The 13,018-nt window shown below is 56.8% G+C and overlaps 2 protein-coding genes across 3 annotated transcripts in view; both read left to right on the top strand.

Annotated features, from left to right (window-relative positions):
* Positions 1-6,544, top strand: part of SLC41A1 (solute carrier family 41 member 1) — a 17,247-nt gene extending 10,703 nt beyond the window's left edge. For both annotated transcript variants that reach the window (XM_008644745.2, XM_017727273.1), the window contains exons 5-11: positions 106-250; positions 340-486; positions 1,173-1,320; positions 1,401-1,480; positions 2,223-2,357; positions 2,826-2,974; positions 4,011-6,544. In XM_008644745.2, coding sequence (XP_008642967.1) covers positions 106-250; positions 340-486; positions 1,173-1,320; positions 1,401-1,480; positions 2,223-2,357; positions 2,826-2,974; positions 4,011-4,196 — 990 coding nt within the window. In that variant the 3' untranslated portion in view covers positions 4,197-6,544. The remainder of the gene's footprint in view (positions 1-105; positions 251-339; positions 487-1,172; positions 1,321-1,400; positions 1,481-2,222; positions 2,358-2,825; positions 2,975-4,010) is intronic.
* Positions 6,545-8,581: 2,037 nt separating this feature from the next.
* Positions 8,582-13,018, top strand: part of RAB29 (RAB29, member RAS oncogene family) — an 8,420-nt gene continuing 3,983 nt past the window's right edge. The window contains exons 1-3 of the mRNA XM_008644819.2: positions 8,582-8,722; positions 9,822-9,893; positions 10,927-11,137. Coding sequence (XP_008643041.1) covers positions 8,599-8,722; positions 9,822-9,893; positions 10,927-11,137 — 407 coding nt within the window. The 5' untranslated portion in view covers positions 8,582-8,598. The remainder of the gene's footprint in view (positions 8,723-9,821; positions 9,894-10,926; positions 11,138-13,018) is intronic.

The raw sequence follows: 13,018 nt of genomic DNA, 5'->3' as shown, positions 1-13,018 counted from the left end.
TGGGACACCTCCGGGTATGAGGCAGCCACAGCTTCTCTGGGCAACCTCTCTTCACACCCTGGGGCTGTTTTGGTGTCTTGGTGACCCTCTGGTTTCCATTTCCAGGTCCAGGCCACTGTGGTTGGCTTCCTGGCCTCGATCGCAGCCGTGGTGTTCGGATGGATCCCAGACGGGCACTTCAGCATCGACCACGCTGTCCTGCTGTGTGCCAGCAGCGTGGCCACTGCTTTCATTGCCTCCCTTGTTCTGGGTGAGGCTCACCCCCTCTGTGCACCTCTTCCTGAAATATTAAGCTCCCCTTGGCCGAATCCTGGTTTTTTTTCCTCTTTCTGGCTGCAGGCATGATTATGATTGGGGTCATCATCGGCTCCAGGAAGATGGGGATCAATCCTGACAACGTGGCCACACCGATTGCTGCCAGCCTGGGGGACCTCATCACGCTGGCTCTGCTGTCAGGGATCAGCTGGGGCTTGTACAAGGAGCTGGGTGAGGAGCAGCAGAAGGCCTCTGTCTCTCCCTGGTCCTTGCGTGGGCTGTGTCTCCCTCTCATTTCACCCTCCTCCTCTGCCCTTTCTGTTCTTGGGGTGTGCAGGATTCCCGCTCTGGAGCTCCTTCAGTTGGGCCTAGGTCAGGTGAGGGAGGGATTGGACCTTCTCACTGCCTTGCACACCTCCTCCTCTCCAGGTTGAGTGCTCAGGGAGAGGTTGTCCCCTTCCAGGTGCCAGGCTGGGGCTGGAGCAGTGGGAGAAGGCAGCTTGGGATTTCCTCTGCGGTGCTGTCAGCTCCAGCTGGGGATCCTCAGGGCAGGGCTGCAGCTGGAGACTCCCCAACTTCCTCCTCCTTCCCCTCCGCCTTCCTTCCCTGGCAGCCAGGACACAGGGATGTGACTCAGCCAGGTTCATCCAGGGGTGAAGCAGCACTGGGAGATCCTGCCCAGGAGTGGGAAAAGTGGGGATGAGCAGCTGGCATTGAAAGGATCCCGCTCAGATCTGTTACTAAACAGATCCAAGTGTTTTACTGTCACCCCTGTGAGTACAGCTCACCCCCTGTGAGAGGGAAACCCCACGGCCTGCAGAGTTCAGGCGTTTCCCTGCCCTTCCTGGAGCTCCTGAGGTTCAGATCTCTGCTGGTTCTTCCCCTTGATTTCTCTGCTTCTTGTCCCCCCCACCCAGAGAGCAAAGCCTACGTGAACCCCTTGGTGTGCGCCTTCTTCATCTCCCTGCTGCCCATCTGGATCGTCATTGCCAAGAGGAATTCTGCCACCCGCGAGGTGCTCTACTCGGGCTGGGAGCCTGTCATCATTGCCATGGCCATCAGCAGGTGGGACTGTCCCTGTCCCCAAACACAGCCTCCCTCTGTGTCCTTATTCCTGCACTGACCTCTCCGGTCTCCCCCTGCAGCGTCGGGGGCCTGATTTTGGACAGGACGGTGTCGGATCCGAACTTTGCTGGGATGGCAGTTTTCACACCAGTCATCAATGGTGAGTCCTGCCCCGCCCTGGGGCTGCAGCTCCTGGCAAACAGTGGAGTTGTCTGGGATTTCAGGCAGGTTAAGGGCAATCGTTCTCTTTTGGGGTGCTGGGGGCACACAGGTTTGGCTGCCCCTGTGCCACCCTTTCACTGACAGGCCTGGGAGGCTGTTCCCTAAAAAAACACATTTCCAGGGACTTCTTCATTTTCTTATTCCTCCTGTCTGGTGGAACACCCCTGTCTTCCAAAATGTTTGCCTTGTGGCACCTGGTAACACAAAGATTTGTATTTGCACCTCGGAGTCAGGAAATCCGATCGATTCTGGTGTAAAGCTTTCACCTCCTTTCTGCCTAATGAACCAGGGAAACTCATTTTTTAATTGTTTTTTTGCAATGGGTGGAGTTAATTCTGAGCCAGTGCATCTTATGCTGGTGGCTTTCACAATTTCCCTGTGCCTCATGTGAAAAATAATAGTTTTGAACTTCCTGTGTCTGTTTCGGTGCCTGACTCCTCATTTTTGTTTCACATATTTCTTCCACCCTGAGCTGCAGTAACAGAACTGCTTCAGCTTCACTCAGGGGCCTGAGGGGAAAAGCCACAGCTTTGTCGCAGCTCCTCACATCCTGCAAAAGCGGAATTGGGGTCAAAAATACACTGTCCTACATAATTCCAGCACTTCCAGGTCTGCTGGCTCTTGAAAGGAGCTCTTGGAAGTGTCTGGGACATCACCTGAGTGCTGTTTGTGACCTGCAGGTGTGGGTGGCAACCTGGTGGCAGTGCAGGCCAGCCGCATCTCCACCTACCTGCACATGAGTGGGGTGCCTGGAGACAGCCCCGAGACGGCCCCTCGGAAGTGCCCCAGCCCCTGCAGCACCTTCTTCAGCTCAGGTACCCCAGGCAGCCGTGGGGGTGCAGGGCTTGGTGCCAGCTGAGCTCCCTGTGGCAGTGCCTGCAGCGTTGTCACAGCACAGGGGGGCCCAGCCCTGCTCAGGGGCAGCTCCTGGCTCGGGATGGGGCTGGGGGTTCCCTGCCCTCTGCAGATGGGCAGAGCCCCTGTGCCCAGGGACAGGGCACTGCTGGGTGGGGAAATGTGGGTATGGAATGTCCTGAGCTGGAGGGGACCCACAGGATCACCCAGTGCAGCTTCTGGCCCTGCACAGACACCCCAGAATCCCTGACAGCCTGGGTCATGGAATCATGGAACGCTTTGGGTGGGAAGGGACCTTAAAGCCCATCCAGTGCCACCCCTGCCATGTGGCAGGGGCACCTTCCACTGTCCCAGGGTGCTCCTAGCCCTGTGCAGCCTGGCCTTGGACACTTCCAGGGTCTAAATCAGGCCTGATGTCCCCTTTGCAGACGTGAACTCCCGCTCTGCCCGTGTGCTCTTCCTCCTGGTGGTGCCCGGGCACTTGGTTTTCCTCTACACCATCAGCTCCATGCAGGGGGGACACACCACGCTCACCCTGATTTTCATCGTGTTCTACATGACAGCAGCACTGCTCCAGGTGAGCTGGAACCCCTCAGGGGCTGGGCTGGCTCAGGGCACACTGGTGTCACCTGCAGTGGGGACCTGCTCGGCACTGGAACTGTAGAGACAGGGCAGTAACCCTGGCCCTGCCTGAGAGATTCCTGTGCTGGGCACAGGGGTCCCAGGCAGAACTGAGTGACTCCTTTGTGGACACCTGTACACACCATTTTTCCATCCTACCGTTCTTGAGGAGTTTAGAATCTGCCTTTTGTCTCTTTTAAGTCTTTCTGATAGCCAGAGTGTTTCCCTCTCAATCCGTCCTGGGGGGTGATTTGGCAATTTGCAAAGGCCTGGTGATGAAAACAGGGTGTGGAATTTGCAGGGAACGTGTGCCCTGCCCTGCCCTTTTCCCTGGCAGTTCCTGGAGCTGTGGGAGCCCACAGGGATGACTCTTGTGACCAAGAGCTTGAGAGGATCCACTGCAGATTTCGTGTCTTTAAATACCAACATGAGCCTCTTGCTGCACTGGAGCAGATGGAGGAGAAAATCCCACTTTGGCAGTTCCAGCTGCTGGGCTGGAAAGTTACTCCTTTGGAAGTTATTCCTTTAAAGAAGTTACTCCTTTAAATTCCTCTAAAAACCCAGAAGTTACTGTTTTATTTCTGGCAGCCAGGTGTTGCTGGCCATGCCTGAGCAGTCCCCTCTCTGCCCCACATCTCCTCAAGCTTGTTCTGGGTAGAGCTGAAAATTCAGGTGCAAAATTGAGCCTTGTGGGTGATGAGGTGGCAGTTTAAGCCCAAACTGGGTGGTGACAGGAAGCTGAAGGAGGACAGGCAGGGGCTGTGAGGGACACAGAGGATTTGGGATGCTCAGGGAGCCACCGAAACTCCCCAGCTCCTCTTCGTGCTGCACTCGTTGCTTCGGGGATGCAGCTGCAGAGAGCAGCACTGGGAACGTGGTTCCAGCCCCGTTTTTTGGGATGTGGTTGTGCTTCCCTGAGCCAGGCAGAGCTGATCTGGGATCACAGGGGTCAGGAGCTGTGGCTGACGTGGCTCTTCCTTCGCTGCCCCCAGGTCGTCATCCTGCTCTACATCGCTGACTGGATGGTGCACTGGATGTGGGGCAGGGACCTGGATCCCGACAACTTCTCCATCCCATACTTGACAGCTCTGGGGGACCTGATCGGAACAGGGCTCCTGGCCCTCAGCTTCCACGTCCTCTGGCTCATCGGTGACCGGGACTCCGATGTTGGGGATTAACTCTCCCCACTCCCCCCTTCCCACAGTTCTCCTCCTCCTCCTCCTCCCATTTGTTGTTTCTTTTCCTCCCCCCTTTGCCTCTCTCTGCTTCCCCCTCCTCCCACCCCGTCTCTCTCGAGACTTCATCTTTGATACTGGATTCTCATTATTTTCAATGGGAATTTTACATGGTTTATATTTCAAGCTGAGTTTGTACAGAGGATATATCTAGTTTTAGGAAGGACAAACAAACAAACAGAAGTGTAACGAGACAATCACTAAGTGCAATTTTCACAGCAGTTATGTCTGAACCAAGGTTCCAGTGAAGTTCCTGCTCAGCCAGATCATGCAGGGAGCCTCCCCTGCTCCACTCGCTCGAGGTGAAGGGCTGCTTTTTTCGCTTCATAAGCGTTTTAAACCCTGGGTGTCAAGCTCAGCTTTGTTTTACTGAGCTGGCACCTCCAAGCAAAGTACAACCTCATGGCTGAGGGCACAGAGTACCCCTGCCTTGGCTCTCTGAAGCTCCATCCTGGGCCCACATCCAAAAATTGGGAGTTTCTGGGAGAGGGATGAGGAGGATGGCGAGGAAGGCTCCTGTGAGTGATCTTGTTTGAGAGCCCCAGGCCCTGGCTGGGCTCTGCTGGCAGATCCAGGCTCCCTTTTGCCACCCACCCCAAACTGCAGAGTGCAGGTTCTGCCTCTGCTGAGCTGAGTTCAGCTGCTCTGAGCTTCACCCAAGGGGGCTGGGAGCTCTCCCCATCCATCCCCCCCTCCCACCTGCCAGAGATCCTCTGCAGGACCTGCTGGAGCCCTCCTGGGTGCTGTCTCCTTGTGCTGCACGATTTTCACGGCTCTCCTCAGCGCAGAGGGATGGATGGAAAAGCAGCTCCTGTTTTTGGTGTCCAGGTTTCCTTTCGGTTGCTGAGTGCTGCTGATGGGCCCCTTGCAGCCAGGAAGAAGCCACCCAGCACCTCCCCCAGCTGAGCCTGAGGTGCTTCAAGCTGGGGAGGAGCATTTTGCTTGTGGTGTCTGTTAGGAAAGGACATCCGTGGGATCCACGGGATTTCTCTCTCTGCCCAGGTGCCGGCTGGAAAACAGCTGGAAATCCGGGCACAGCTGGATTGCTGGAGCCCTGGCTCTCGGTGCAGCTCTGTGGCACAGGAACCCCCCTGCCCGTGTGTAAAATCTGGGATTGGGGCTGCAGCCCAGCTGGGAAGCCCTGGCTGAGCACAGGGAGTGCAGGGTTCCCTCCTCTTGTCCTTCTCATCCTGCTTTTTGTGCTGTTCAGCTCCTCCGTGCCGGCCAAATTCCTGCTCTTCCCATTAGGCCGTGTTGGGAGCACAGCAAAAACCATGCACCCAGGTGGGCAAATCGTGACCAAAGTTAGTCCAGGATCATTGTCCCAGGCCAGGGATCTGGGTGCAGAGCTGGGCTCACTCTAGAGATGGCCCTGTTGGAAAGGAGGGTCAGGATCAGAGTTCTGGAAGTCCACGGGAGCAGGTGGATCCAAACCAGGGCTCTCAGCTGCTCCAGGCCCTCTTGTGGAGTTTTGGAAACCCTTCCCTGCTGCTGGTGGTGTGCAGGAGGCAGAGGTGGGCTCCAGGCTGCTCCTTCTCAGCCCCTCAGAAGAGCAGGAGTTGTATTTCTGAGATGATTTTCCCCTTTTTCCCTTGCTAATCCAACATCAGGCTCACTCCCCTCCTCCTCTTTGCTCCGTGTCCTGTGTGGGAGCAGCTCTGACCCTCCTCTCTCCACCCTCACTTCTCACAGATCTCCTCTGGCCAAAGCTGTGCTCAAAATACAAAACCCAACCACAAAACAAACCCTGTCCCTGCCGTGCTGAACTCTCAGCCCAGGGACTCCTGGAATATTTTTTGGAATATTCTCAGCTGCTCACCTGATTTCTCTGCCTGATGGTGAGGAATAAATGCAGGACTTCCTTCCATTAACACTTCAGCTTTTATGTGCGTAGAAAGAAACTCTGCTGGCCTTCCAGGTGTCACATCACCACTTAATTCCCCAGGAAAAGATTCCCTGGAGGAGGAATCTGCCTCTCGTGGTCAGGGCTGGTGGGGCTGCGGGGGTCTGTACATGAAACATGGTCAAAGGTGTGCTTGGGGAATGGTCAGGGAAGAACCTCACTTAAAACTGAGGAATATTGATGGGAAAAAAAACAAAAAAACCTCTTCCCACTGGTTGCACTCCAATGCATGCCGACTCCACAGCTGCCTGCAGATGAAAATCCTGGTTTACTCTTTTATTAAAGGAAAAAAAAAAAGACTGTCTTAATTATTTATAGTTCCTATAACTGACAGATGTCGACCTAATGGATAAATTATATTTGGTTAAATAAAGATGACATTTATTTATGTGGACTGTGGTGGTTTTTCCCTTCGGGTTGAAGGTCCCTCTCAGGTTTTGGAGCTTATTTTAGCTCAGGCTGAAGCTCTTTTGATAGGAGAGTTACGAAAATCAAATAAATTGCTGGGCATGAAGCAAACTGGGATTAGTGTGAGTGCCAGGTGACCTCGGCCGTGCCCTTGGTCAGGTCCTGGCAGCTTGTGGGGGCTCCCAGCAGGAATCCAGGTGTTTGTTCTGGCCCTCCCTGGATTCAGAACCCAGGCCCTGCTCACCGAGAGCTGCTGGCACGTGGCCCCTGCCCGTGTCTGCTGATTGCGTGGGACAAAAGGGTTCTGCACCTTCCAGGGTGCAGAAAAGGCCCTGGATTTGCAGGAACTGGTGGCTGTGGGCTGTGTTTCCCTGCAGGGCTGCGCCTCCAGCTCGCCCAGAGCAGGATCTTGGTGCAGAATCCCAAAACAAAGCCCCTGGGTTTGGGGAGCAGCCACCCCAAATGTGGCTTCACACATCACTGGGGTGAATATTGGGGTGCTGGGACACGGGAGGGGCCATGTCCTGGTCTCCTGGGGCTGGGGGAAGGAGCATGAATTGCAGAAAGAAATGCCCAGGCTTTGAGACCTTGGAGAAATCCCAGCAATGGGGGAGCCTTGTCTGAAAATTGAAATACATTGGTGGGGGAGTGCAGATTGTGGAGTCTTTTTATTTGTCTGGGGGTTGAAAAGGAGCTGGGGGTGCAGGGGTGCACGGGGCTGGAACTGGGGGTACAGGGGATGTGCAGGGCAGGGTTTGGGGCTCCATGGGGCTGGATCTGGGGGTACAAGGAGGTGGATCTGGGGGTGCGTGGGGCTGGAGGTGCAGAGGGCAGGATTGGGGTGTGCAGGGCAGGGTTTGGCGGTGCATGAAGCTGGATCTGGGGGTGCACAGCGCAGGATCTGCGGGGTGCACGGGGCTGGAACTGGGGGTACAGGGGATGTGCAGGGCAGGGTTTGGGGCTCCATGGGGCTGGATCTGGGGGTACAAGGAGGTGGATCTGGGGGTGCGTGGGGCTGGAGGTGCAGAGGGCAGGATTGGGGTGTGCAGGGCAGGGTTTGGCGGTGCATGAAGCTGGATCTGGGGGTGCACAGCGCAGGATCTGCGGACACAGGGGATGTGCAGTGCTGGATCTGGGGGTGCAGGGCCAGGATCGGGGTGTGCAGGGTCAGGATCAGGGTGTGCGGGACAGGATCGGGGTGTGCGGGACAGGATCGGGGTGTGCAGGGCCAGGATCGGGGTGTGCGGGACAGGATCGGGGTGTGCAGGGTCAGGATCGGGGTGTGCAGGGCATGTGCAGCTGGGTGTGCAGAGTCAGGATCAGGGTGTGCAGGGCCAGGATCAGGGTGTGCAGGGCCAGGATCGGGGTGTGCAGGGCCAGGATCGGGGTGTGCAGGGGATGTGCAGCGCTGGGTCTGGGGGTGCAGGGCCAGGATCGGGGTGTGCAGGGCATGTGCAGCGCTGGATGTGGCCATGCCCGGGGCCGGCGGAAGGCAGCGAACTACAGCTCCCGGCAGCCCGTGCAGGCTCCGCCGCTGCCCCTCACATGACCGAGCGGGGCCGGGCCGGGCCGGGCCGGGCCGGGCCGGGCCGGGCCGGGCCGGGCCGGGCCGGGCCGGGCCGGGCCGGGCCGGGCCGGGCCGGGCCGGGCCGGGCCGGGCCGGGCCGGGCCGGGCCGGGCCGGGCCGGGCCGGGCCGGGCCGGGCCGGGCCGGGCCGGGCCGGGCCGGGCCGGGCCGGGCCGGGCCGGGCCGGGCCGGGCCGGGCCGGGCCGGGCCGGGCCGGGCCGGGCCGGGCCGGGCCGGGCCGGGCCGGGCCGGGCCGGGCCGGGCCGGGCCGGGCCGGGCCGGGCCGGGCCGGGCCGGGCCGGGCCGGGCCGGGCCGGGCCGGGCCGGGCCGGGCCGGGCCGGGCCGGGCCGGGCCGGGCCGGGCCGGGCCGGGCCGGGCCGGGCCGGGCCGGGCCGGGCCGGGCCGGGCCGGGCCGGGCCGGGCCGGGCCGGGCCGGGCCGGGCCGGGCCGGGCCGGGCCGGGCCGGGATGGGGCAGCGCGATCGGATGTTCAAGGTGCTGGTGGTGGGGGGCGCCACGGTGGGCAAGACCTCGCTGGTGCAGCGCTACGCCAACGACAGCTTCAACCGGCACTACAAATCCACCGTGGGAGGTGAGCCCTGGGGGTCCCTGGGGGTTCCCTGGGGGTTCCCCGGGGGTTCCCCGGGGTCCCGGCCCGCTGCGCATCCCGAGCCCCGCTCCGCGCCCCGAGCCCGGGGGGAACGCGCCCCTCTCCCCTGCTCCTCCCCGGGCCGTGGGATTGGGAATTTGGGATAGGAACAGCCGCGTATCATCGGTGGTTTATGGGGCATCAGTTCCCAGAGTCTCTTTCCGGAGCCCCCGGGGGATTCTGTCCTTCTGCCCGGCTCATTTGGGGTGTCCCATCCTCTCCCACCCCATGGAAAAACCACCCCAGGAGCTATAAACTGGATGGTCTGAGCTTACAGGCTCAGCTCATCCCAGTAAAACCATCGGCAGCGCTGGTTTGGCATCAATTGACCAGCCTGAGGGGTCGGCAGCGCTTGGAAAGGTCTGTGAGGAATGGGGCTGAGTGGGATTTGGGTTCTTTGTGTAAATGGATAACCTGGAAGGAGCAGGAGCCGCCAAGGGTTTACCCAGGAAATCTCCCCCAGGACCCAAAATCGTGGGGGTTGAGCACAGCTGTTTAAATCTTTTTATTCCTGAACCGAGAGGGGATGGATTAGAAGTGGAAAACGCTGGAGAGCTCCGGGCTGTGCCCGTGGTCTCTCCCAGCAGGAAACGCTGCAGACTCGTTTCTGGTACTTTTTTTAACACTTAGTTCCTGGTTTTGGTCAGTTCCAGCCCAGCTGGGCCTGGCTGCCAGCAGAGCCGGGCAGGTTTTCCCCTGCAGTGAAAACCTGACCCATCAGGAGCTGAGAATAACGCAGAGCTTCCCTTTTTGACTCAGTGGCCTGGTTCCGGCAAACGTGGGGTGATTCAGGTTGGAAAGGACCTCACAGCTCCTCTCACCCCACGGGCAGGGACACCTTTCCCTATCCCAGGTGGCTCCCAGCCCCGTCCAACCTGGAATTGTGCATGAGCTGCTGGCAGTGATCCAGGATTCTGAAAGGCCCCGTGGCTGGGGCTGGACTGGGGCTCTGGGAGATGGGGAGAGGCTGTGGGGGAATGAGCCCCGTGGTGCAGAACGGCCCTGATCAGGTTTCCTTTCTGGTTTCTTGGGAATTCTCCAGTGGATTTTGCGCTGAAGGTGGTTCAGTGGTCGGAGTCGGAGACGGTTCGGCTGCAGCTGTGGGACATTGCAGGTATTTTAAAAGGTTTTTAAAGTTCTCAGTGTTTTGGCCTTTTTTGCCCTCCTTTCCCTCTGCCTTTTCCCCTTCCTCTTCCTTTTCTTCTTCCTATTCCTTCTGCTCCAAAAATAAATCCCAGGAGCCTGTGGATCCAGGGCCAGGACTGCTCTGCTTTGCAGGGCTTCCTCGAGCCTGCTGTAGTAATTTAAATATTTAATTAAAGTCCACCTGCAAGAAATGCACTCAGTAATTCCTGCCCAGCCTTTCCTTTCTGTTCCAGAGCAGAGGGAATGTGGAACTGGCTCATCTGTAGCTGGATATGAGACTGCTCAGCTCCAAATCTTGTGTTAAAATCCAAATTTCTGGCATGAGACACACTCCGAGGGACAGAATTACATGAGCTGGAGTGGAGTGAGGAGCTCCTGCTCCTTGGAGATGGGCAGAGAAATGAATTCCCCAAATTCCCTGGCACCAGGAGAGGTCTGGGCAGCAGCAGCTCTAAAATGGCACCTCCGGATCTGGAGCAGGGAGGAAAACAGGGCTGTGGCTTCCTCTGGTTTTGCTGCCTGGCATCCTTAAAAAGGCAACAGGAAGGAGAAGTTGGCAGAGTGAGCAATGCAGCAAGAAACTGGTTTCAGTTTCAGCCCCAAAAAGGAGTTTGAGGTGTGGGAGTGCCCTCCTGGTGCCCAGGGACACTCAGGTGGCTGGAGCTGCCCCTGGATCCCTGGAAGTGTCCCAGGCCAGGCTGGGCAGGGTTTGGAGCACCCTGAGATAGGGGAGGGTGTCCCTGCCCATGGCAGGGGTGGCACTGGGGCATCTTTGGTCCCTTTTAACCCAAACAAATCTGGAATTTCACAATTCTGAGATCCGAGACCTGCCCAGTGCGGAGGTGCCCAGGCAGGACACATCCGGTGCCTGGATTCCCTCATTAATTAAGCAGAGATCATTAGTGCCAGCTGAGAAAACGATGAATAAACACATTATTTGCATGAACAAATCTAAACCCAGCAACTTGGGGGGGAATTTTTTTCTTGTTTTGACCCCGAAGGGCAGGAACGCTTCACGTCCATGACCCGGCTGTACTACAGGGATGCCTCGGCCTGTGTGATCATGTTTGATGTCACCAATGTCAGCACCTTCAGCAACAGCCAGAAGTGGAAGCAGGACTTGGACAGCAAGCTCGTGCTGCCAGATGGGAGCCCTGTGCCCTGCCTGCTGCTGGCCAACAAGGTGAGGAGCTTGGGTGTGCTTGGCTGTGGGTTTGTGTGTGTTTGTGTGTGTTTCTCTGTGTGTTTGTGTGGGGTTTTGTGTGTTTTGTGTGTTCCTGGGTGGGGTTTTGTGTGTTTCTCTGTGTCTCTGTGTGGGTTCATGTGATTTGCTCTGTGTGTTTGTGTGGTTTTATGTTTATCTGTGTGTTTTGTGTGTTTCTCTGTGTGTTTGTGTGGGTTTGTGCATGTTTCTCTGTGTGTTTTGTCTGTTTCTCTGTGTGTTTGTGTGGGTTTGTGCATGTTTCTCTGTGTGTTTGTGTGTTCCTGTGTGGGGTTTTGTGTGTTTTGTGTGTTTCTCTGTGTGTTCGTGTGGGTTTGTGCATGTTTTTCTGGGTGTTTGTGTGTTCCTGTGTGGGGTTTTATGTGTTTCTCTGTGTCTGTGTGTGGGTTCATGTGATTTTCTCTGTGTGTTTGTGTGTTTTTATGTTTATCTGTGTGTTTGTGTGTGTTTCTCTGTGTGTTTGTGTGGGGGTTTGTGTGTTTTGTGTGTTTCTGTGTGGGGTTTTGTGTGTTTCTCTGTGTGTTTGTGTGTGTTTTGTGTGTTCCTGTGTGGGGTTTTGTGTGTTTGTGTGTTCCTGTGTGTTTCTCTGTGTGATTTTGTGTGTGTTTCTCTGTGTTTCTCTGGGTGTTTGTGTGTTCCTGTGTGGGGTTTTGTGTGTTTCTCTGTGTCTCTGTGTGGGTTCATGTGATTTTCTCTGTGTGTTTGTGTGTTTTTATGTTTATCTGTGTGTTTTTTGTGTTTCTCTGTGTGGTTTTATGTTTCTCTGTGTGTTTGTGTGTTCCTTTGTGGGGTTTTGTGTGTTTTGTGTGTTTCTCTGTGTCTCTGTGTGCGTTCATGTGATTTTCTCTGTGTGTTTGTGTGTTTTTATGTTTCTCTGTGTGTTTTGCATGTTCCTGTATGTTTCTCTGTGTGGTTTTGTGTGCGTTTTGTGTGTTTCTGTGTGTTTTGTGTTCCTGTGTGGGTTTCTGTCTGGGTTTGTGTGGTTTTTGTGTGTTTTCCTGTTTGTATTTCTGTGTTTGTGTGTGCTGTTGTGTTTCTGTGCGTTTGTGTGGTTTTGTGTGTGTTTCTCTGTGTTTCTGTGTGGGTTTTGTGTGTGTGTTTTTCTGATTGTGTTTCTGTTTCTCTGTGTGTTTCTCCCTGACAGGAGGGGGCAGCTGGGGGGGATTTGGGATCTTATCCCAGGGAACAGGGGCAGGAGGAGAGGGAACGGCCTCAGGCTGGGCCAGGGGAGGCTCAGGGTGGAGATCAGCAGGGATTTCCTCATGGAAAGGGTTGGAAAGGGCTGCCCAGGGAGGTTTGGAGTGCCCATCCCTGGAGGTGTCACCTGGATGTGGCACTCAGAGCTCAGGGTGGGGATCAGGCCCATAACTTGGACTCGATGATCCCGGAGGGATTTTCCAGCCTCGGGGATCCTGGGATTCAGTTTTGAGGCAACAGTTTTGCCGGGATCAGGGAAATCTGGGTGGCTGCACCCACCAGCTGCTCTGGGCCAGGGTGTCTCTCTGCCTCCCTGTCCATCCCATTGGCACTGGTGCCACCACACCCGTGCCACCTTTCCTGGCTGCTGAGAGCCCAGGCAGATTTGGGATGAGGGACAACGTTGGAAGCTCCATTCCAGGCGTTCTTGACTGAGGCGTGTCGGTAACTCAGATCTCAGATAAAGAAATTGCTGCTTGCAACATCCCAGTAGGAACCTTGCCCCAAGAGCTCCCTGTGGGAGCGGGACCTGGGAGCTGTGAGGGCTGAGCTAAATGGCCCTTCCAGCTCAGAAATTAGGATGAAATTCCTCCCTGGGAGGGTGGGCAGGCCCTGGCACAGAGTGCCCAGAGAAGCTGTGGCTGCCCCTGGATCCCTGGAAGTGTCCAAGGCCA

Source organism: Corvus brachyrhynchos, unplaced genomic scaffold (assembly GCF_000691975.1).
Source record: "Corvus brachyrhynchos isolate BGI_N302 unplaced genomic scaffold, ASM69197v1 scaffold72, whole genome shotgun sequence".
NCBI lineage: Eukaryota > Metazoa > Chordata > Aves > Passeriformes > Corvidae > Corvus > Corvus brachyrhynchos.
The sequence above is the reverse complement of the archived record's forward strand: the minus strand, read 5'-3'. Positions and strand labels throughout refer to the sequence as shown.